General features: G+C 46.0%; 1 protein-coding gene across 1 annotated transcript in view; it reads left to right on the forward strand.

Moving 5' to 3' along the window:
- LRP3 (LDL receptor related protein 3) overlaps positions 1 to 21,305 on the forward strand; it is a 70,619-nt gene that overhangs the window by 44,114 nt on the left and 5,200 nt on the right. Inside the window, exons 4-6 of the mRNA XM_077452710.1 lie at positions 5,108 to 5,316; positions 16,592 to 17,678; positions 20,946 to 21,078. Coding sequence (XP_077308836.1) covers positions 5,108 to 5,316; positions 16,592 to 17,678; positions 20,946 to 21,078 — 1,429 coding nt within the window. The remainder of the gene's footprint in view (positions 1 to 5,107; positions 5,317 to 16,591; positions 17,679 to 20,945; positions 21,079 to 21,305) is intronic.

Below are 21,305 nucleotides of genomic sequence, written 5' to 3' on the forward strand. Positions count from 1 at the left end.
TAGCCAGCGTCAGAGTCAGTACACACGTTGAGAGATCCGCCCCCCATTGCGAGTGACGTCATCCAGAGCCGGCAGGTCCGTGCGTGTGAGGCGTGGATAGAGAGTGTACCTGCAGCCAGCAAGCGAACCGAGTACTTAACCATCCGTATTGCTAGCTACTGCAGGGAGCCTAAAATCGGGGAAGGAGGCAACAGTGGAGCTGTAAATACCAATGCTACTACTCAACGGATGTTTGTGAGTGACATACCTGGCTTTTTTAACCTTTTATTGAGTTAAATAAACTTTAATGCACTAGGGCTGGTGTGCGCTCTGTTTCTCTGTGCTTTAATGGCATTGTGAGAAGCTCACAGTGTGCAGTGAAATCGGAGTAAGTCATTTCAGTCCAAGAGAGGAGATGGTATAACCGTGCAAGACGGAAGGGAAGGCCGGAGTTTTGCTTTAATGCATTGGGTGAATTAGGAACCAAATGAGTTTCTTTTCCTTGTGATGTATTGCAGAGCATCGGGATGTGGTGCAATGTGCTGTCCCATTCTTTTCTCACACTAATGCCACCTGCTGGTGTGAAGTTGAACAATGGAAAATTGTATCAAATACTTAAAGTGGGGTGCCCCTAAAAAAAAAAAAAATTAAAAGTCAGCAGCTACAAATACTGCAGCTGCTGACTTTTAATAATCAGACACTAATGCCGGCCATACACGGTTCGAATTTCGAAAGAATTTTCTTTCGAGAATCGTATCTAAGAATTTTCGTATGAATTTCACACCATTAGTTGTCTGCAGCAACAGCCGATTTTCGTGCGGAAATAAAATTTAAGCAATCGGACATGTTGGAAATTTTTTGAAAAACGAACGATTTTCTAATCAATGATGGGAGAATCATGCGAGAAATGTAATAAGAAAAGAAAATTTACGGAGAGAAAAGAACATTCCCGGCCAAGAAAATTCTTTTCTGTAACAACATGAGGTGAAATTGAAGGCTTGGTCGGCCGAATTTCGAAAATCAATGGTGGCATCATCGGATCACAAAAAAAACAAAAATTCTGATTTTGAAAAGAAAGTTTGTTTGAAATTCGACCACTGTATGGCCTGCATTACCTGTCCCAGGGTCGATGCGGGGGAATGAAGTCAGACTACGAGGGACCCCCTAGCAACAGGTATTTAGAAGTGAGTAAAAAAAATTTTTTTTTCCAATTATTATTTATTTTTATTTATTTTTTTAAGAATTTTAAACACTTTTTTATTTTTTGGTGGCAACACCACTTTAAGGCAAGGTTGGGTACCCACCTTCCCTGGGTATAGACAGAATGCTGCTAGCCCAATAATTGTATAGAAAAGAAAAAGGGCCTATATGCAGCTCAAAGAATTGATTACTAGTTTGTAAAAATGATTGCTTTAACGATATTAAAAAAAAAAAAAAAATGATATTTTGAAAAAAAAATTTAAAAACTATAAAAAAAGATTTTTTTTTTTTACATTTTGATAATACATAGTATTATCAAAAAAATATGTCGAAGAACAAAGAGTGAAAAAAGAGAGATCCATATACATTTAAAATGATAACAACATAAGCTCTGGTGTACAATATTCTAGTGGATGTCCAAAATACCACAATAACTATGTACAATTCACCACTGTGGATTGTCCCCTATTTTTTTGAGAATACTATGTAAAGTTAGAATTATTTTTTATATATATATATATATATATATATATATATATATATATATATCAATAAAGCAATAATTTTTGCAAACTAGTAATCAATTCTGTGAGCTGCATATAGGCCCTTGGGAGAAAAACTTTTTCTTTTGTATCAAATACTTACCGTAATTTTCCTTTCCTGACGCCAATACATGGCAGCACACATATGATATAGCTCCGCCCCTTTATCAGCCCACAGGACATGTTTCGCTCTATAAAAGTCTGACCGAGAGCCGCCTACCCCATCCTCTGTATAAAGCACAAAGATCAGAGGGAGGTGCGTATTCTGCCATGTATTGGCGTCAGGAAAGGAAAATTCCGGTAAGTATTTGATACAATTTTCCATTTTCCTGACGCCAACATGACAGCATACATATGATACATAATGAGCTTTTGAATGGGAGGGTTTAATGCTTCAAACTTAGACTTTATTTAACAATAGACATAGAAGCTTGGATAGTTTTCCTCCCACACTCTACTGTAGTAAGAGCTGCTGGATCCACCCTGTAATGTTTTCATCACTTTAAGACCGGCCTCTTTTTGAGATGTGTTAAGTTAAAAACCTTTTTTTTTGCTAGAAAATGACTTAGAACCCCCAAATTATAATTTTTTTTTCTAACATCCTAGAGAATAAAACGGTGGTCGTTGCAATACTTTCTATCAAACTGTATTTGCGCAGCGGTCTTACAAGAACACACTTTTTTAAATTAAAAAAATAAGACAACGGTAAAGTTAGCCCAATTAATTTTTTTTTATATTGTGAATGTTATGCCGAGTAAATTGATACTCAACATGTCCCGCTTAATTGCGCCTGCTCGTGGAATGGCGACAAACTACTTACCCATAAAAACCTCCATAGGCAACATTTAAAAAAATTCTACAGGTTGCATATTTTGAGTTATAGAGGAGTTCTAGGGCTGGAATTATTATTCTCGCTCTACCGATTGCGACGATACCTCACATGTGTGGTTTTAACACAGTTTTCATATGCGGGAGCTACTTACGTATTAGTTTGCTTCTAAACGCAAGCTCGGCGGGACGGGGCGCGTTTAAAAAAAAAAAGTTCTTATTTATTTTACCTTTTACTTTTTATTTTTACACAGTTTTAAAAAATAAAATAAAAAAAGTGTCACTTTTATTCCTGTTACAAGGAATGTAAACATCCCTTGTAATAGAAAAAAAGCATGACCTCTTAAATATGAGATCTGGGGTCAAAAAGACCTCAAATCTCATATTTACACTAAAATGCAATAAAAAAAAAAAAAAAAGAAGAAAAAAATATTGTCATTTAAAAAAATAAATAAAAAAAAATTGTCCCTTTTAAGAGCAATGGGCGGAAGTGACATTTTGACGTCGCTTCCGCCCTGCAGTGTCATGGAGACGGGTGAAGCCCATCTTCCCCCACATGTCAGCCCAGGGGACAGATGCGATTGCCTCCACATCGGATAAAAGCGATCACTTGACAAATCTGCCGCAGAGACCACTTTTATCTTGTAGCCAACCGCCGGCCGAACACAGGGATACTGGGGTTATGGCAGCTAGCTGCTGCCATAACCACAATATCCTTCCCCAAAATAGGGATGTATATCGGCATGCGACGGTCCGGAAGTGGTTAAACAGGAGTTCCGCCAAAATACTGCAGCTGCTGACTTTTAAAATAAGGACACTTACCTGTCCAGGGCGACTGCGATGTCCTCACCCGAAGCCGATCTGTCCCTCCGCTCTCGTGTGGAGGCGCCGCCATCTTCGGTAAGGGAATCAGGAAGCGAAGCCTTGCGGCTTCACAGCCTGGTTCCCTACTGCACATGTGCGAGTCTCGCTGCGTGATCTTACTGGTCCTTGCTGTCTTCTGGGACCTGTGTGTCTCCCAGAAGACATGGGGGGGGGGAGGGGCCGGACATGGCGTAGATCTCCGCAGAATCTGGGGTGATCTATGCCCAGAAATGGGAGCAAATACCTGCATTAGACAGGTATCTGCTCCCCCCTCCCCCCTGAAAGGTGCCAAATGTGACACGGGAGGGGAGGGAGGATGGAACTCCGCTTTAAGAATGTATGATGTGATGATCAGCTAGCCACTTTGCAGACTGTCCAGAGACACTCCTGCTTTATACAGAGGGTTGGGAAGGCGGCTCTCAGTCAGACTTTTATAGAGCTAAACAGGTCCTGTGGGTGGATATAGGGGCGGAGCTATATCATATGTGTGCTGCCATGTTGGCGTCAGGAAATAATGGTATTTGGCCTGTCCTTGCCTTGAAAGTGTGGTGAGTGACACAGGTGGTGTGAAAATTCCTCATAGTCCTGGTGCCCTTCCGCCCCTCTGTGTGCATCTTGCAGGATAATGGGTACCATACAGAGAGCAGAGTGGCAGCGGGGTGCTGGGCACTGCAACACTCTCTGTATTACTGCCCCCGGCACTGAATGAGAGAGACTGTACTGTTGACTGGGGGTGGGATTTGAGATGGTTACGGTAAGTGTCCCTGCCACTGACTACCAATGTGGGGGGGGGGGGGATTATAATTCACTGTTAAGATGACCAATGCAGGAAGGGTTAAACTTCACTACCAGTGACCACCAAATTGGGGGGGTTAACATTACTGACACCAATGTTGGGGGTTATTATTGCGTCCCCTGACACTGATGTTGGGGGTTATTATTGTGTACACTGACACCATTGTGGGGCTAATATTGAATTCACTGACACCAATGTTGGGAGTTATTATTGCATTCACTGCCACCATTGTTAGGTTATTATTGCATCGACTGGCACCATTTTGGGGTCAATATTGTGCCCACTGAGACCAATGTTATGTTTTTTTTTTCATACTCAGTGACACCAATTCGGTGGGTTCTTATTATTCCAAGTTTGGGGGTGGTTATTGCATCCACTGACGCCAATGCTGGGGCGGGGGGCGGTGGTTGTATGCCAACCTCTTCAGTGTGCATTGTGATATGCTGAAAATAATGGAGCAGGGCCAAAATTTTTGGGTGCTGAGGTGTGAAAATGCACTGCTATTATGCGGCCCTCTGGAGGTGTCCAGGGTCAATGCTTGGGGACCTCCATGATGTTCAAGTTTCCAACCACTGCCCTATACAGTCATTGAATGACTGACATTCCATCACCCATAGGAAATATTTGGCTGTAGGTGGAGCTGTAGCTATCATTTAGACACCCCCCCCCCCCACCCCCGGTTTGGTGACCTCTGAATATTTGTCAGTAAGCTCAGGAAACTTACTATGGAAGAATGGAAGTCTTCTGAGAGGAGTCCCAAGTCTCTCTGCAGCTCAGGTGACATAAACCCGCCTTCTATTTATCTAATAACGTTAAGTTTAATGGTAGATCTCTAATTATGGCGCTGCGTGCGTTTATATAATAATTGTTTTTTTTATATAACTTTTTTACACCATAGCTTCAAGAACTTTGACCTTCAGGACTCTCACAAGTGCTCTGTGGACTGGCTCCTGATTGGCCCGTCTTCAAAGCGAGAAGAGTACAAAGTATGCGGCTCCACCATGCCTCCGGCCTTCACCTCCTCCCGGGATCACGTCTGGATATTCTTCCACTCGGACGCCTCCAGTTCTGGCCAGTCTCAGGGGTTTCGGCTCTCCTACATCCGGGGTAAGCAGAGTGGTAGCAGCCAATCAGATTGCAGTTGATTTTTTTTTTTTTTAGGTGACCTTTGCAACTGCGGGGCAACCTGCTGACCTCAGGAGTGAAACTACATGCAGGAGGCGCCGTGGTTGCAGATTTGATTATTACTACGGGTTTACGTCTTACCAAGATGACAACTGAGCTTCTTACTATATAACTATGTATTAATATTATATTATTATTTCATTATTACTATTATTATACAGGATTTACAACGGGTAAAATAATGTATTGAACACGTCGCCATTTTTCTAGGTAAATATATTTCTAAAGGTGCTATTGACATAAGATTTTCACCACAAAACAAATACGTTCAGAAATGAAGTTCTGTGTAATAAAATGGAATGACACGGGGGAAAATGTATTGAACGCGCTATCTGAAATGAATTTAATACTTGGTACAAAATCCTTTGTTGGTAATGATGGCTGCAAGACGCCTCCTGTATGGAGAAACGAGTCGCATGCGTTGCTCGGGTGTGATTTTGGCCCCATTCTTCCACACAAACTGTCTTCAAGCCTTGAAGGTCCCGTGGTCCTCTTCTATGAACTCTGATCTTTAGTTCTTCCCATAGATTTTCTATTGGATTTAAAGCGGGAGTCCACTGGGACTCCGCGTTTTTTTTTTTTTTTTTTTAAAGCCAGCAGCTACAAATACTGCAGCTGCTGACTTTTAAAATAGTGACACTTACCTGTCCAGCGTGCCCGCGATGTCGGCACCCGAAGCCGATCTCTAGATCGTCACTCGGGTGCTGCCGCCGCCATCTTGGGTATGGGAATCAGGAAATGGAGCCTTTCGGCTTCATTTCCCGGTTCCCTACTGCGTATGCGCTGGTCGCGCTGCGCAATAAGGACGGTCCCCGCTGCCTCTGGGATCTGTGTGTTTCCCAGCAGGCAGCAGGGCACTTGCGGAAGGGGGCGGGCACTTGCGGAAAGGGGCGTAATCTACGCCCCTTTCCGCAGAGAGCTATCCCGGAAGTGGGTGCAGTTACCTGGATTATCCAGGTAACTGCACCCCCCTCCCCCCTGAAAGGTGCCAATTGTGGCGCCGGAGGGGGGGAGGATTCCGATGAGCGGAAGGCCCATTTTAGGGTGGACCTCCGCTTTAAGTCAGGCGATTGGCTAGGCCATTCTAGCAGCTTTATTTTCTTTCTTTAAAACCATTTGAGAGTTTCCTTGGCTTTGTATTTGGGATGATTGTCTTGAAATGTCCGCCCTCGTTTCATCTTCATCATCCTGGTAGATGGCAGCAGATTTTTATCAAGATGGTCTTGGTACATTTTTCCATTCATCCTTCCTTCAATTATATGAAGTTTCCCAGTACTATATGCTGGAAAACTGCCCCACACCTTGATGTTCCCACCTCCGAACCTCACTGTTGGTATTGGGGTGTTTTTGGGGTGATGTGCCATTTGACCTCCAAACATGGCGTGTATTATGGCATCCAAAGAGTTCCATTTTGGTCTCATCTGACCAGACTATATTCTCCTAGTATCCCACAGGCTTGTCTAAATGTTATGCAGCAAACTTTAAATGAGTTTCAACATTCTATTTATTCAGCTATGTCTTGCGTGGTGAGCGTCCATACAGGCCATGGAGGGTGAGTGCATTACTTATTGCTTTCTTTGTAACAGTTGTACCAGCTAGTTCCATTTTTTTTCAGAAGTTCTCTACAAGTGGTCCTTGGCTCTTGGACAACTCTTCTGATAATTCTTTTAACTCTTCTGTCAGAAATCTTGCGAGGAGCACCTGGTTGTGGCTGGTTTATGGTGAAATGATGTTCTTCCCACTTCTGGAATATGGCCCCAACAGTGCTCACTGGAACATTAAGAAGCTTCAAAATCCTTCTGTAACCAATGCCATCAGTTTGTTTTGCAACAATAAGGTCTTGAGAGAGCTCTTTGCTTTTACCCATCATGAGATGTTTCTCGTGTGACACCTTGGTAATGAGACACCTTTTTATAGGCCATCAGTTGAGACTGAACCAGCTGATATTAATATGGACTGACAAGGGGCAGGATTTTTTTTCTAATTACTGATAGATTTCAACCGGTGTCTTGCCTTTTCATGCCTTTTTGCACCTCCCTTTCTTCATGTGTTCAATACTTTGTCCCTGTGTCATTCCATTTTATTACAAATAACTTCATTTCTGAACTTCTTATTTGTTTTGGCGTCCTTGTATGTATGGATTGCATGGGTTGTTACCGACATGTGGTGAATATTTCATGTCTATAGCACATTTTGAAATATCTTTACCTAGAAAAATGGTGACGAGTTCAATACTTATTTTAACCGTTGTATATCGTGCCAACAGTTTGCACATCACTTTATATAATAAAGGAAGACAGCTCTGTTACAATAAAGAAAAAATACAGGAGAGATAGGAGGGTATTGCTCACAAGAACTTACAATGTGTGGCGATGAGTTGTTCAGAAATTAAAATTCTCAGAACAATCATCACAGATATGAATTGAAGTCATGGAAAAAATCAAAATATTATTTTCAGGTTAATGACACAAAAATATGTACAGTGAGGGAAAAAAAAAGTATTTGATCCCCTGCTGATTTTGTACGTTTGCCCACTGACAAAGAAATGATCCGTCTATAATTTTAATGGTCGGTCTATTTTAACAGTGAGAGACAGAATAACAACAAAAATATCCAGAAAAACACATTTCAAAAAATTGATTTTGCATTTTAATGAGTGAAATAAGTATTTGAACCCTTTTCAAAACATGACTTAGTACTTGGTAGCAAAACCTTTGTTTTCGCGATCACGGAAGTCAGGTGTTTCTTGTAGTTGGCCACCAGGTTTGCACACATCTCTGGAGGGATTTTGTCCCACTCCTCTTTGCAGATTCTCTCTAAGTCATTAAGGTTTAGAAGATGACGTTTCGAACCTCAACTTTAGGATTAAGGTCTGGAGACTGGCTAGGCCACGTAACTTTCTTGAGCCACTCCTTTGTTGCCTCGGCCGTGTGTTTTGGGTCATAGTCATGCTGAAATACCCATCCATGACCCATTTTCAATGCCCTAACTGAGGGAAGGAGGTTCTTGCCCAAGATTTGATGGTACATGGGCCCCGTCCATCGTCCCTTTGATGCGGTGAAGTTGTCCTGTGCCCAGAAAAACAACCCCCAAAGCATAATGTTTCCACCTCCATGTTTGACGGTGGGGATGGTATTCTTGGGGTCAAAGGCAGCATTTCCTCCTCCTCCAAACACAACGAGTTGAGTTGATGTCAAACGGGCAAGGCCACCTTGTGGGCATTGCAGGATTTCAGTCCTTCACGGCGTAGTGTGTTGACAATTCTTTTCTTGGTGACTATTTTCCCAGCTGCCTTGAGATCATTGACAAGAGTAGTTCTGGGCCGATTCCTCACCATTCCCGTCATCATTGAAACATCACCAGGTGAGATCTTGCATGGAGCCTCAGAGAGTGAGCGCTGTTTTGTATTTCTTCCATTTGCGAATAATCGCACCAACTGTTGTCACCCTCTCGCCAAACTGATTGGCCGTGGTCTTGTAGCTCATTCAAGCCTTGTGTAGATCTACGACAGGGGTGGCCAACCACTGGCCCGGGGGCCACATATGGCCCGCGGAGCCCTCTGGTGTGGCCCGCGACCTCCTGCTCTGGAATGGCGGGTTAGCAAGACCAGATCGCAGGTTGCCGACCCACAGCATCAGTGTTGTGAATGAAGCTGGTGGCAGAGGAAGAAAGTGGCTGCAGAGCAGAGCCCTATAAGCCAATGCTTCCTGTACAGCGCCGGCTTTTGTCACAGGCAGCATCTATGGCAAAGTTCAGTTAACCCTTAGGATAGACACAGGCAGGCCCGGACTGGCCATAGGGCAGACCGGGCATTTGCCCGGTGGGCCGGGGCCGCCCGTGGCCTGTTGATGATCAGGCCGCACAGCGGGGGGTAAGCGGCGGCCGCGGCCTGATTGTGGGTAACACAGGCCACGGCCGCCGCTCGCCTACCGCCATACGGCCGTGCCTGTGTCCTGCGGAACTGGCGGCTGCATGGGCTGTGCTGTGTGTCTCTCTCACACACAGCTCAGCCTCAGCGCCGCGCTGACAGTTCCGCTCTCCTCCTCCAGCTGTGAGCGTCCGCGCGGTGGGGAGAGCTTCAGGCTGCTGCACTCTTCCCCCCCCTCGCTCCCCCTCCCCTTCCCCTTCTCACGTCGGCACTCGGCAGCAGGGGAAGAGAAGGCGTTCCTTTTTGGTAGTTTTCCCTCCCCATTGGCCAACACAGAGGGCCAATCAGAACCAACTAGAGGGGCATCTTGGGAAATGTAGTCCCAGAGATACATGGCACCATTGGTCTCAGCAGGGAGCAGACTACAGTCCCCAGCATGCACTCTGCTGGGGTGAAAGAGAAAACCAGGCAACAAGCTGAGGAGTGCTTGTAGCAGCTATGGCAATGAAACAGAGGACTGTGCTGGGGGAACTAATAGCCTCAGCACAACCAGCCACGCTGTACCGCACCACCAGAGAGAGTGGCGCTGCACCGCACCACCAGAGAGAGAGCGCGACGCTGCACCGCACCACCAGAGAGAGAGCGCGACGCTGCACCGCACCATCAGAGAGAGAGCGCAACGCTGCACCGCACCACCAGAGAGAGCGCGACGCTGCACCGCACCACCAGAGAGGGAGCGCGACGCTGCACCGCACCACCAGAGAGAGAGCGCGACGCTGCACCGCACCATCAGAGAGAGAGCGCGACGCTGCACCGCACCACCAGAGAGAGCGCGACGCTGCACCGCACCACCAGAGAGAGCGCGAAGGAGCATCGCACCACCAGAGAGAGCGCAACGCTGCACCGCACCACCAGAGAGAGCGCGACGCTGCACCGCACCACCAGAGAGAGCGCGAAGGAGCATCGCACCACCAGAGAGAGCGCAACGCTGCACCGCACCACCAGAGAAAGCGCGACGCTGCACTGCACCACCAGAGAAAGCGCGACGCTGCACCGCACCACCAGAGAAAGCGCGACGCTGCACCGCACCACCAGAGAAAGCGCGACGCTGCACCGCACCACCAGAGAGAGCGCGACGCTGCACCGCACCACCAGAGAGAGCGTGACGCTGCACCGCACCACCAGAGAGAGCACGACGCTGCACCGCACCACCAGAGAGAGCGCAATGCTGAACCGCACCACCAGAGAGAGCCACGCTGCACCGCACCCCCAGAGAGAGCCACGCTGCACTACACCACCAGAGAGAGCCACACTGCACCGCACCACCAGAGAGAGCCACACTGCACCGCACCACCAGAGAGAGCCACCCTGCACCTGCAGCGCCAGAGGGAGCCACCCTGTACCCGCAGCGCCAGAGAGCAGGTAAGTGTCACTGGGCCATGGACACAATAGGAGACAGACAGTACTGGCATGGCCACAATAGGACTAGGACACTATAATATAAAGGGGACTGCCCCGTAAAAGGGCACTGTAATCATTGCAGTGCCCCTTTTTAGTGCAGTTCCCTTTATATTACAGTGTCGCTGCACATTACAGTGTGGAGGACCAACACCAGCCACCCCCGCTAATGTCTACCGAACCCTCCCCCCCCCCCCCCCCCCCGGTCCCTGGAAAGGTTGGCTGCGCAATCTAAAATGCCCGGGCCTATTTTTTGTCCCAGTCCGGACCTGGACACAGGTGCACTACGCTGCACCCGTGGTGTGGGTAAACCGCAGCACATCAGTGTGAAAGCAGTTTAGGCCCTTTTCACACGATCGCCCCTACCCAATCGGACCCTCGATTCACCTCTACAGAGAGGCAGATGTAAACAGACTCCTCTCCGTTTAGGCCTACCTGCCTCCAATCCGATCCTAAAAATCCGATACAAAACATAGAAGGGAATTCGTCCCCTTCCATCTGGGTGGATCGGATCAGAGGGCGTATAGAGTAGCCGTGACCTGTCATCCACCCGTTTCACTCATTGTGGCCCGCGACTGGTTACCAAGTTGTTTAAAGAGGGATTCCACCAACAAAGAAAAATATTAAAAGCCAGCAGCTATAAATACTACAGCTGCTGACTTTTAATAAATGGACACTCACCTGTCCCGGGTTCCAGCGATGCCGAGGCCGATCGATCGCTCGGCCCTCGGCTGCTGCCGCCACCATTCTAGGTGAGGGAATCAGGAAGTGAAGCGAATCGGCTTCACTTCCCGGTTCCCTACTGCGCATGCACGAGTCGCGCAGCGCTATAGGAATTGTCCGTGCTGTCACTGGGACCCGTGTGTGTCCCAGCAGACAGCGCGGCAGGACAGGAAATGGCGTAGACTCCCACGGGAGTCTATGCCCGGAAGTGGGTGTAAATACCTGTCTTTGACAGGTATCTCCACTCCCCTCCCCCTGAAAGGTGCCAATTGTGACACCAGAGGGGGGGAGGGATCCGATCAGCGGAGGTTCCACTTTAGGGTGGAACCCCGCTTTAAGCGGCCCTTGCTCTTAAAAAGTTTGGGCACCCCTGGTCTACGATCTTGTCCCTGACATCCTTGGACAGCTCTTTGGTCTTGGCCATGGTGGAGAGATTGGAATCCAATTGATTGATTGCTTCTGTGGACGGGTGTCTTTTATACAGGTAACAAGCTGAGATTAGGAGCACTCCCTTTAAGCGAGTGCTCCTAACCTAAGCTCGTTACCTGTATAGAAGACACCTGGGAGCCAGAAATCTTGCTGCTTGATAGGGGATCAAATCCTTATTTCACTCATTAAAAATGCAAATCAATTTATAACATTTTTGAAATGCGTTTTTCTGGATATTGTTGTTGTTATTCCATCTCTCACTATTAAAATAAACCGACCATTAAAATTATAGACTGATCATTTCTTTGTCAGTGGGCAAACGTACAAAACCAGCAGGGGGATCAAATACTTTTTTCCCCCTCACTGTAATGTATACCGACTGGAAATATTCTAGAGCAGCTCTCTTATAGTTTGTTATTATGTTGTTGGAATAATAGGACAAAATCTTCGTAGTTCTCCTAATTTCCTTTTTATATTCCGTAAGAGGCGTCCTTGTGAACAGAATAGGGATCCTCCCTCCGCCGCACTCACGGCCCCTCGCTGGGACTGGCCTCCTCTCTCCTCTTTCCCGTTAATGTCCATTTAGCCCTCTGATGGTGTTGAAGCTGGAAGTGAATATCTGCGTGGAATATCTAAAGTGCAATTCGATAGAACACAGAGTACACCCAGCAATTACCGGAGCTGGGATCAGCTAATGACATCTTAGCACATCCAGCTACAACAGCCACCCCGCCCCCGTCCTGTGTGCATCATGCACTAGTTGTCTTTGCAGAAAACATTTAAAGCTGAAGCTTATTCTACTTATATTTTGCCCTCCCTTTCCCTCTTAGCCCTTGTACACACGGTTGGACATTCCGACAACAAAATCCGTCGGATTTTGTCCGAAACTTGTCTTGCATACACACGGTCGGACAAAGTTGTTGGAAAATCTGATCGTTCAGAACGTGATGACGTTATTTAGTTACGACGGGACTATGTTCAGGCTAGTAGCCAATAGCTTTGGTCTAGGAATTTGATCTGAGCATGCGTGGCACTTTGTCCGATCGGAATTCTCTACAAACGATCAGACAAAGTCGGATCGGATCATGTTGTCGGAAAATGTTATAGCCCAGCTCTAAAACTTTGTCGGTCGGATATTCCGACGGAAACTGTCCGATGGAGCCCACACGCGGTCGGATTATCCAACAACACGGAATACGGAATGTCCGAACGTGTGTACAAGGGCTAAGACAACAGTAATGCCGCGTACACACGACAGGACTTAAGTCCGGCAGACTTTCGACGGAGTTCTGACGGAGTTCTGAAGGAGTTCTGACGGACTTTCCGAATGAACGGACTTGGCCACACACAATCACACCAAATTCCGACGGATTCGAACGTGATGACGTATGACTGGACTAGAATAAGGAAGTTCATAGCCAGTAGCCAATAGCTGCCCTAGCGTCGGTTTTAGTCCGTCAGACTAGCACACACACGAGCGGATTTCTGGGTCCAGCAGAGTTCTGGCGGAAAAATTTGAAGCATGTTCCATTTCTAAAGTCTGTCAGACTTTTGCGAATCAAAAGTCCGTTGCAGCCCACACACGATCGAATAGTCTGCCGGAATCATTCCGTCAGACTTTTGATGTTGAAAAGTCCGGTCGTGTGTACGGGGCATTAGGCTAGCCCAATTTTATTTCTATATATTGTGAAAGATGATGTTACGCCGAGTAGATTGATACCCAACATGTCATGCTTCAAAATTGCGCCCGCTCCCTTAAGAATCTCCATAGGCGTTGTTTAAAAATTTCTACAGGTTACCAGTTTTGAGTTACAGAGGTGGTCTTGGGCTAGAATTATTGCTCTCACTCTAACAATCGCAGCGATACCTCTCATGTGTGGTTTGAACACCGTTTTGATATGCCGGCGCGACTTATGTATGCGTTCGCTTCTGCGTGTGAGCTCAGTGTGACAGGGCGATTTACTTTTTTTTCCCTTACTTATTTTACCTTTTAGTTTTATTTTTACAGTCTTTTTTTTTTTTTTTTTTTTTAAATAAAAACAATTTGGGTCACTTTTATTCCTATTACATGGGATGTAAACATCCCTTGTGATAGAACAAAAGCATGACAGGAACTCTTTAATGTGAGATCTGGGGTCAAAAAGACGTCAGATCTCACATTTACACTTAAGCAATTAAATAAATAAAATAAAAAAATTCTTTCTTTTTTTTTTATTTTTTTTTTATAAAAAAAAAATCCCCCTTTAAGACCACCAGGTGGGAAGTGACTTTTGATGTCGCTTCCGTCATCCAATGGTATGGAGGCGAGTGGGGGCCATCTTTCCTTCACTTGACTCCATGCTTCAGAGGGGAAAGGACCCGATTGTGTCCTCCGTTACCGACGGCTCCAGCAAGCGGCGGAGACCACTGGGGAGCGCCAAGAGGAGGGGGGGGGGGGTGTCACCTCTCCCGACGGCGATAAAAGTTATCTTGCGGTGAATTCGCCACAGAGACCACTTTTATCTGAAAGCGTACTGCCCGCTGTTTAAAAAGATACCGGGGTTATGGCAGCTATCTGCTGCCATAACCCCAGTTTTCAGCGTCGAACAGCCGCCGTATAACGATGGCGGGCGGCGGCCCGTAAGTGGTTAAATATACCCCCCCCCCCCCCCGTCTGCACAATTGCATATGAACAAATACAATGTGTCTAAAAAGAATTTGTCTTTCTTTTACACATTATAAAAAGCATATGTTGCAATATTTATTTATGACTTTTTCACATGAAATGTATCTACTACTGATAACACTATATAATGTATATGTACAGATATGATAATGGTTACTTATGGAATTTATTATCATTATGTATTGACAAATTCTTACTCCTACAATAAAATTTCTCTGCATTGATCTACACGAATCAACCACCTCATTTAAAGTCCCAATTTCCCTCTCTTTGTCTCAAAAAGCATATGTTGCTATCAGTATAGTACATTACAAACAAGTCTGTGCATATGGTCTTCTAGAAGGGTCAACGCATTTCGCTGATCATCTGCTTCGTCAGGACCAGTAGAGTTAGGCACATTGAGACTGATAAATCAAACACTTTAAAAACAGATCCAAAATGAATGTAGTATAATATACTCGGTGTCCATGGAAGGAAAAGAGTCAATAATCTCAAAAATTAGCCTGCCGACCCATGGGAGGGCAACCAATATCAAGGCCGGGTAAACCAAAGTCTGAGTTGATATGTATATAATATCGTAGTAAATCAAAGATGAAATCCAAGTAGATTTATAATGCATGTACTGCGATTTGAAGGACTCACCACACCTCAGATGTGAAAGATGGACAAATGTCGTATAAAGCAGCGATATTCCAAAATCCCAAATAGAGCGGAATTGGCTCAGACAAATTAGGTGCAAGCCACAGTCAAAGTAAAGAAGTCATCTTCGCAGGGGGGATAACCCACACACAATCTTGTATAGAGATCAGAGATAGTATATCTTACCGCTCCTTCCAGGATAGCAGCACGATTTTATTTTCGATCCAGTGACAGCATCACCGGGTCTGTGTGCTTCTCTATGCAACGCAGGCAGATCATGGCCAAAAAGATGCAGTAAAAATGTGTATATTCAATTTTTCAGCAATTTTATGGTATTTTATTTTTCATAGGTCACATGACTCAAAAACTGCAGGAAAAACGCAACACGGGTGCGTATTTGATGCATTTTTGCTGCGTTTTCAATGCATTTGAGCGGGAAGGTTTTTTTTTTTTAAACTGATCAAATATGCACCAAAAATGCAGCAAACAGGATTTTTAACACTGCACCAGAAGTGCAACAGACCAGTGTGAAAACATTCATAGAATATAAAGAGATGCATTTTTATTCAACTTTCCTCGTGTTTTTTTTTTTAATGCAAAAGCTCTTCAAAATTTGCTTAGTGTGAAAGCAGCCTACTAGGCGAGAAGGTGCTGATAATGGCTGAAAATTAATTCATATTTATTAAAATTCATGATATTATTTAAAAAATGTTGAATATATTCCAATTATATATGAACAAGATATTTTTAACCCCTTGGAAGCCGAGCCTCCTGGGCCTCTAATGGGTTTAGGATGCTGGGAGGCGGGGTTTATGATCATGTAACCATCGTGATTAGCTGTCAGTGGTCACATGATCGTAAAGCTCCCAATCGCAAGTAGCGCCCCCGTTAGCCATCGGTAACTGTGCCGGGAGCATGCACAGCTGTATTTACACTAATGCACGCCACTCTGCGCAAAGGCTCACCCGCCAAGAGGCCTCATATTTTTAAGGGGTTAAAAAAAACTGTCCATTTTGGTTTTGGTTTTCGGCCAAGTGCATCCTGCAATTTTCGGTTTCGGTCCAGAATTTTTATTTCGGCGCACCACTAATTGTAAGGCAAAAAATTATTATCATCTCCTTGATTAAGCCTCACCCCAGGGTGAAACACGTTGGGGAGGAGCAGGGTGGATGACATTGTTTGTAATGCAGGGTTTCCTATGGAGTACATTTTATTGAACAAAAAATGGAAAGGGTTTGGCGGTGGTGCAGCTTTCTGGGAGGAGGATGGGTCTCACATAGTCTTGGCTCCTGCCGCTGGCGGTGGGGCTTTATGGCCGTCTTGAGCGTTACCGCGTATTGCTACTTCAGAAATGATAAGGATTCATTTATATTTTTCTTAACATGGTAATTTAATATTTCGTCTTTCCTAAACAGGTAAATTGGGACTGAGTTCCTGTCCGTCGGATGAATTTCTCTGCGGAAACGGCAAATGCATCCCAAGCACCTGGAAGTGTAACGCCATGGACGAGTGCGGGGATAACTCAGACGAACGTAACTGCACGCCGCCGTCTACAGAGATCCGCACCAGCCTCTGCCCCCTGGGGACCTTTCCTTGTAACGCGGCCGGCACCACCCAGTGCATGCCCAATGAGCTACGCTGCAACTCCGTGAAGGACTGCATCAGCGGCGCCGACGAGGAGAACTGTCCCGGGTTGACGTGTGGTGGGAAGCTCAGCAACTTCTACGGCTCCTTCGCCTCGCCGGACTTCTTCCGGCCGGACCGCGGCCACTCGGAACTACAGTGCACGTGGTACGTGGACACAGAAGATAACCGCCACGTCATCCTGCAAATCGACCTGCAGCTGGGGTACAGCGACTTCGTCAGGGTGTACGAAGGCATCGGCGAGAGGAGCGAAAAACTCCTCCAAACCCTTTCCTTCCGAAACAACCGCCACACGGTCAGTGCCGAGTCCCCCAATGGCCGGCTCACGCTGACGTACCGCGCACGCCCAAAGAGCATGGGTCACGGGTTTAATGCCACTTACCAAGTGAAGGGTTACTGCCTCCCCTGGGAGCATCCGTGCGGAACGGACGACATATGCTACTCGGACAGTCAGAACTGTGACGGGTGGTGGCACTGCCCGAATGGCAAAGACGAGGAGAACTGCCCGGCCTGCCAAAACAATGAGTACCCCTGCGAGGGGGGCAGCGGCTTGTGCTACTCTAACCTGGACCGCTGCAACAACCAAAAAAACTGCCCGGATGGCTCAGATGAGAAAAACTGTTTCACGTGCCAGCCTGGCAACTTCCACTGTGGCACCAATCTATGCATCTTCGAGACTTGGCGCTGCGATGGGCAAGAAGATTGCCAGGACGGGAGCGACGAACAGAACTGCCTGGTTATCGTACCCCGAAAGGTCATCACAGCAGCCCTGATCGGCAGCCTGGTGTGTGGACTGCTGCTGGTGGTCGCCTTGGGTTGTGCGTTTAAGCTCTACTCGCTAAGAAGCAGGGAATACAGGTGAGCCGGTGTGTACCTCTGTTACCCAGTGGTGCCCAAACGTTTGTGACCACCTGCCCATCACACCTATATGGGCTTGTTGGACATCCCATTCCAAAACCAAGACCATTAATATGGCATGCCCAGTGGGAAAGTGGTTAAAGATAATGACAGATACAGATAATATTTGAAAATATGGAAAGAATACTTAAAGGGGTTGTAAAGCTTTGTTTTTTGTAAATAGGTTCCTTTAAGCTAGTGCATTGTTGGTTTACTTACCTTTTCCTTTGATTTCCATTCTAAATGTTTTTTTTCTTTGTCTGAATTTCTCACTTCCTGTTTCTCCTCAGTAAACTTCACACCATCATCCGAGCGGTGTTTAGTCAGCCAGAACAGCTTACTGAGGAGGAACAGGAAGTGAGAAATTCAGACAAAGAAAACAAACATTTAGAAGGGAAATTTAAGGAAAGGTAAGTGAACCAACAAAGCACTAGCTTAAAGGAACCTATTTAGAAAATAAAAAACAAACCTTTACAACCCCTTTAACTTAAAGATGCTGTTTTTGCCACGGAGTCCCTCCAATTATACTTGGCATGGCACAGGGGACCACAGACGCATGCATGATTGCAAGCTCTGAATACGAGATGGGCAGTGGTATTTAGACTTGTGTATAAGGAATCCTGGGCACCCTAGCCGAGCTGCAGCTCTTTGTGTCCATTCAGACACAGAGCTGCCATTCAGCCCCGCTCTCTCTCTCCCAATTGGCTAACTGACTTTGACAGCTGTGGAAGCCAATGGCTGCTGTGTCTCAGCCAATCAGGAGGGAAATTTAGGAATGGCTGAGGGACTCGTGGACATCGCTGGACAGAGATGGGGCTCAGGTAAGTATTGGGGTGCTGGGGAGGCTGCTACATACAGAAGGCCTTTTATCATAATGCATAGAATGCATTAAGATAAAAAAACTTCTGCCTTTACAACTCCTTTAACCAGACACTGATAGAAGTCCCAAGACTGCTATATACTGCTGATGAGAAAAGGTATTTAGCAGTTTATATTTACAAAAATAATTTAATGTTCTGTTTACTGTGGGAGACCAGATATAGTGAATGCAGGCTCCTGGGTTTAGTAACACTTTCAATTTTATTTCTTCTCACTAAGATGTATTTCATTCCTATGATCCTCAGCTCCATCTAGTGGCCATAATGGAGTATTTTCCCTATTCACTCTATATTCCTTATGAATAAGCTTCTCTTTACTATTGTACCATAATATTGGAAGAGCATTCAACCGAAAGAGAAAATAGCTTGAGAACATTCGATTTTTGCCCCCTTCTCATTAAAACCTGGTTAATTTGCACTATATGGATGTACATGCAGTTTCTCTGAATGAATAGCCAAGCCAGTTTCTTTTTTTTATAGACTTCTTAGTGTTGGTACATAACAAGAAAATGCCAAACAGCCTATGCATTTTGGGCGGAGGGCTCAGGTGTTTTGCTGTCATACTAATCCTGCACGTAGTTCGCTGTCAGCAATTAGTCCTGGTGACTGTGCAGTTTATTAGGCCACCTAACTATATGTAACCTGAAATAAGAGGAGACCTCCAAACCCCTGAAACCCATTGGATGAACAGGTGAACCCTGGGAAGGATATGTCACCAGTCTGGTCTCGGGCATGTGCAGTGAAAGTTCTGGGAGTGACATATTGTTGAACAGTAAGCCGCCTGCGATCACATTCGGCCGATGTGCCAGATCTCTTAAAATGCCTGTGCAATACAAGATCTGGGCCACCTGGTTACTGCTCAATAATACGGCATCCCAGATCTCATACTGTGCATGTGCCAGGTTTGCCATGGTGTCATGGTGTGGTGCTGCTCCCCCTATCCATGCCCTCTAATCTACATGCAGGGCGCCGGACACATGAATTCCAATCAGGCTTTTTCTTTGTTTTGTTTTTTGAAGCACGTAATTGGAGCCAGAGATTTTAACAGGCTTAAAAAAAGGGTGGGCTCGGGGCACAGAGCACTGCGCCCCACTCTCACCCAGTTGTGTGACAAAAGTGAATGAATATTCCCTATTCTCACACTAATTCTCCTCCCGGCCAATCAGGAAACGGGTCATGAGATTGTCCGAAAAGAGAAGCATTCCAATTGGCCTAGGAGGAGGAGGGAGGAGTCACCGCGAGGAGGAGAAGCAAAGGGGAAGCCGCCGACTGCCTCCCACGCCATAGATGGGTTAAGTGCCAGGCTTGGTTCCGTCCAACCAACCAACTGGATGGGGGAGCAGGGTGGATGCGGCTGGCCCAACCAGAGGGGGAGTTGGCTGTGGGTGTACTGTTTGCTGCCCCCGCCCCCCCCCCCACCCCGAAACATACCACCAGCCGCCACTGGTCGGTACAAAACTAGGAAGAAGAAGCCAGCCACTGGTGACGTAAATTTGCAGAGACCCGGAGTCCAAGGAGGAAGGACCTTTTGGGAGGTGGGCAAACCAGTAAAGAATGTATTTTTACTGGGGGTTAATCAGTTTCCCAAGTTTGGCAAGGTGAGCGGTGGGGGTGGGGTGGGGGGGTGCTTGGGTCCCCAAATTGAGGGTTTCCCTATTTTGGTTAAAAGCATCCTCACCAGTGCCACTGTGCCCCCCTGGAGTCCAGCTGACTTCTTTTTACTATGTACTGCTGATACCTCAAATCCAGCATCTCATATATACTTATTCAGGTTTTTATTGCTGTCCGCATAACCCCCCCCCCCCCCCCCCAGGAAGATTTACCTTCTTTGTCCTGGTCACCAGTGTCACCAATTGTTAGTAAATCTAAAATCTGACTACTGTCTTTGGAAAACAGAAAGTGAGAATGAAATGTAGACCCCTGTTCTAGTGACAGTGGTCTAGGACAGGGGTCTCCAAACTTTCTAAAGAAAGTGCCAATTTATTGTCCGTCAGACTTTAGGGGGGCCGGGCTAGATTATGGGAGATTATTCCTCACCCCTTTAACATCATTACCCGAATATGGAACTACTATAGAGGGTGGTATGTTGGCACTGATTACTAGCTGGATCTCCAAGTGTTGGTGTATGCGTGGCTTCTGTTCCAGATATCATTGGACAGTGTGGGGGAGGACTGGTGTATTGTGGGCCATGGTCGGGCGGTGGGGGTGTGTGTGTGTGTGTGTGTGGGGGGGGGGGGGGGGTTAATTAAGAGTTTCATTGGGAAACATAAAGTGAAAACATTTATACTGTGTCAGAATAGAGATTGTTTTCCCTCCACATATAATGAATTATTTTCCTATTTTTCATTAGGGCATTTGAAACTCAGATGACCCGATTGGAGGCGGAGTTTGTAAGACGTGAGGCTCCTCCTTCTTACGGGCAACTTATTGCTCAAGGGCTTATCCCACCTGTTGAGGACTTTCCAGCTTTCAGTGACTCTCAAGTATGTAAATTATCTATCTATCTATCTATCTATCTATCTCAAATCGATTTATTTATTTATCTATCGGTCTATCTATCTCAAATCGATTGATCTATATATCTATCTCAAATCGATTGATTTATCTATCTATCGGTCAATCTATCTATCTATCTATCTATCTATCTATCTATCTATCTATCTCAAATCGTTTGATTTCTCTATCGATCTATCTCAAATCGCTTGATCTA

Source organism: Lithobates pipiens, unplaced genomic scaffold, assembly GCF_037356315.1.
Source record: "Lithobates pipiens isolate NorthernLeopardFrog02 unplaced genomic scaffold, aLitPip1_a1.2 Scaffold_10, whole genome shotgun sequence".
Classification (NCBI taxonomy): Eukaryota; Metazoa; Chordata; class Amphibia; order Anura; family Ranidae; genus Lithobates; species Lithobates pipiens.